This window comes from Charadrius vociferus, unplaced genomic scaffold (genome assembly GCF_000708025.1).
Source record: "Charadrius vociferus isolate BGI_N301 unplaced genomic scaffold, ASM70802v2 scaffold2704, whole genome shotgun sequence".
NCBI lineage: Eukaryota > Metazoa > Chordata > Aves > Charadriiformes > Charadriidae > Charadrius > Charadrius vociferus.
This window is the reverse complement of record NW_009647934.1, coordinates 9,438-12,753: the sequence shown is the minus strand read 5'-3', so window position 1 is coordinate 12,753 and position 3,316 is coordinate 9,438. Positions and strand designations below refer to the sequence as shown.

Sequence of the window (3,316 nt, the reverse complement as noted above, 5' to 3'; positions counted from 1 at the left end):
GGTGCTGTGCCACGAGAACGAGATCTACCTCTCCAACGGCAGCGAGTTCGTCTACGTCTACGACCAGGAGGGGAAGGTGCTGAAGGTGAGCAGCCTGGCAGGGCGGGGGGCTTCGTCCTGTGTCCCCCCCGTGCTGGGAGGGTGCTCTGGCACCAGTGTCCTGGGACAGGGTGAAGGTGGTGGGGACACCAGTGATGTCCCCTGTCGCCCAGTCCGGGGCCAGAGTCCTTCCTAGGGTTCCTCTGTCGGGGTCCCCCATCCACAAACGAACTTCACGAGCAGTGCCAGACCCCCTTACCCACCTCCGAGGCCCCTTCTGGGGGTGCTGCCGTCTGGCCCATCTCCTGAACTTGCAAGACAAACATTTAATTAAACTAGAAAGGCTTTTTTTCCTCCCCGAGCAAAGTGACGTTGCTTTAATTTCTCACCTACAAAGGGTTTTGCTATTGTCTTTGCTGTGACTAACAGCAGTCGTCGTGTTGAGTTATACATGGCTTCTTTTTTTAATTTGTTCTTATTATCATTTCTAAGAAAGCCATCGCTGTAATATCAGGATTTGCCTCCTACACTGTGCTCCTTCTCAGGAAAGTAGAGCATGTACCGGCTTTCTGATCGCTTTTTTCCTTCCCCTCGGGGAGCAGGAGCGACGGGCTGCCTCGTTACCTGCAGCCCCTCTCCCAGCCCCCTCTTGTTCTTTACCGTGGGCGGCTGCCCCTCACCCAGGGAAGTCCAGCTGGGTCCGTGAGCTGCGGTGCTGCCCAGGGATAGATTTATTCCTCAAAATTGCTTGCAATCTTAATTTGCAGGAAATAACTGCTTTAATTTGCAGTTGCGTTGGGGTTGCCCAGGAGGGAGTATTGCTGAGCAAGTGGTTTCTTTCTTTACCCCGTGTGGCTGAGTGGGGCTCTCCCCGGCCTGGCAGCGTGGGCACCGTGGCTCCCTCAGCGCTCGGACCTGCGTCGAGCAGCCCTGTCCCCGCCACCTGCCCGGCTGTTGTAGGAAGGTGACATTTCTTTCTGCTTTTCCACCCAGACTGTGTACCGGTGCCCTGACCAGGTGTGGCACGTGGAGCTGCTGCCCCAGCCCCGGCAGCTCTACATCCTCTGTGCCCACAGCGGCATTTACTGCGTCTCCCTGGACCAGCAGAGCAGGTGAGCCGGTTGTCACCCCTGGGGACGGGAGCCAGCGCCGTGCCGTTAGCCCTGGAGTCCTGGGGCCACTTCACAGGGCTGGGGGGATGCATCGGGCTTCCGCCACTGCCCTCTCCCTGCCCGTCCTCCCATAGGCATGGGAAGCGTTATGTGGTTTGAAGCTCTGGCTCTCTCCAGATCGCTGCTCTTGCAGCAGATGCTAAAAGCTGTGCCGCAGGGAGCTTGTTTCCGAGGGCCAGGGTAAGAGGCGGCCAAGGGAAGCGCTGGCTTCACCCCATGACTTGGCTGAGAGCTCTTCCCTGTTTGCTTGAAGGTTAATGGAGCAGACGGATGGCGACGGCCAAGAAAGCAATTGCCCTTCCGGCGTCTTCCCCGTGGACTCGGATGCCTGCATCTTCCCAGACTCCAGCCTGTGCATGTTTACTCTGCTCAACAACTTCGTCATCACCTTGTCCCAGGCTCACGGCAAATGGTGGATGAAGCTGTACGAGCTTCCGCGCCCCGAGCAGGAGAGTCCCCCGTACCGGCAGGTCAGCGAGGTGGGCTTCTGCCCCGGCCCCGAGCCCGGGGATGAGGGGGACGGCCCCCCTTCCCGCTTCCTGCCCGTCCTGTGCTGCGCATCCTCCCCAGGCACCGTGGGGTCCGGGGAGGGGCTGTGGTGCTCGGGGGGCTTTGTGCTGGAAGAGCCTCTCTTCAGCCTGCTCTTTGGGATCGACGCTGCCATGCTGGAGTCTCCTATGATCCTCTGCGGCTTCCCAGATGGACAGCTCTGCTCTGTACCGCTGAAGGCCCTCAGCTCTTCGCCGGCTGTCGATGGCTGCCACGATGTTTCGAACCAAGACCCCCCAGTGAAGATCCTCCATCATTTGGAAGAACCCATCGTCTTCATTGGGGCCTTGAGAACAGAGCGAAGGGCGGCGGAGGATGCTGAGGACGAGCAGCTCTTCGAAGATGCTGGCTGTGACTGCGTGGTGGCTGTGGGCCACTATGGGAAGATGGTGGCTGTCAAAGCAGATCAGAGGGAGGAGGCGACGGTGCCGGAGCTCAGGGAGTACTACTTGCGTGGGCCCATTCTCTGCGCCGCCTGTGGCAGTGGCAGCCGGATGTATTACAGCACGCACTCGGACATCTCTGCAATCGACCTGGACTGGGTCGGTGATTCCTCTGACCCTGAGGATGCAGAGAGCTGCACCGGCGTCCTGCCTCCCGTCCTGTCTCCAGCCAGTTTAAGTATCTGTAGCGTTGTGGCTCTTTCCTTGTCTTCTCGGGCGTCAGAAGGTACTGCCGGCAGCGGGGCGTGTGCTGGGTCTTGGGGTGGAGCGGGGCAGGATAGCTGCCTATTCCAGCCCATACGTCTCCACCCCTCCTTACGGTCCGGATTGGGCTCCGTCCTCATCCATTCTTGTTGACTCCCCTCGTTTTTGTAAGTCGTTTCTGTCGAGCATGCCGACTCGGGCTGAACGCGAGGCGTGCTGGCAGCTCCGGCTCTTCCCTGCCCGCTCGCAGTTTTTCTCTGCTCGGCATCGCAGGAGGCAGCTGGTCCGCACAGGTTCCCATGGGATGCTCGCAGCAGCCCTGCCTGTCCCCTTGGGCTCCCCGCACAGAGGGCAGCTTGCGTGGAGCCCCGAGTGAGCTGGAACAAGGCTCGCTCCAGAAAAGGGGTTCAGGTATGCCACAGTCTGGACCGGGGGCTCCTGTGCGGCCGCTCAGAGGCTGCACGCACTGCGCTCTCCAGCCCCACAGCTTGGGTGCTAACAGCCCCCGCTCCCGGCGAGGGCAGTGTGCGGTGCCTCACCACAGCCTGGGCACAGAGCAAGGTGCGCTGCTCGCCCTCGGGAGCAGAGGAAGGGAGCAGAAAGCCTAGAAGGGGGGAAGGTGACCCACAGCCGTAGCTGAGCCCCTTGCACGGGGCAGCACGAGGAGCAAAGGCAGGCAGAACAGGCAGGCGAGCGAGGAGAGGCTCCTGGGGCACCCAGGCGAGAGCAAGGCAGGCAGCTCTGCCTGCGCCCGGCCCCGCTCGCTGCCTGCAGAGCTGCATGTATCTCGCTGCTGGGCACCTGCATGGCAGCGCTGGCTCCCGGGGTGCTGCAGCCCCCCTTGACACCTCCTCCAGCTGCTGCTGACCTTGGCTTGGGGGTGGCCAGCTCCGGGAAGCATGGCTGGGG

At 61.3% G+C, this 3,316-nt stretch overlaps 1 protein-coding gene across 1 annotated transcript in view; it reads left to right on the top strand.

Annotated features, from left to right (window-relative positions):
* Window positions 1-3,316, top strand: part of LOC104284777 (chromosome unknown open reading frame, human C17orf70) — a gene marked incomplete at its 3' end in the record, with an annotated part of 10,962 nt that overhangs the window by 1,989 nt on the left and 5,657 nt on the right. Inside the window, exons 3-5 of the mRNA XM_009883146.1 lie at window positions 6-85; window positions 1,033-1,151; window positions 1,465-2,429. Coding sequence (XP_009881448.1) covers window positions 6-85; window positions 1,033-1,151; window positions 1,465-2,429 — 1,164 coding nt within the window. The remainder of the gene's footprint in view (window positions 1-5; window positions 86-1,032; window positions 1,152-1,464; window positions 2,430-3,316) is intronic.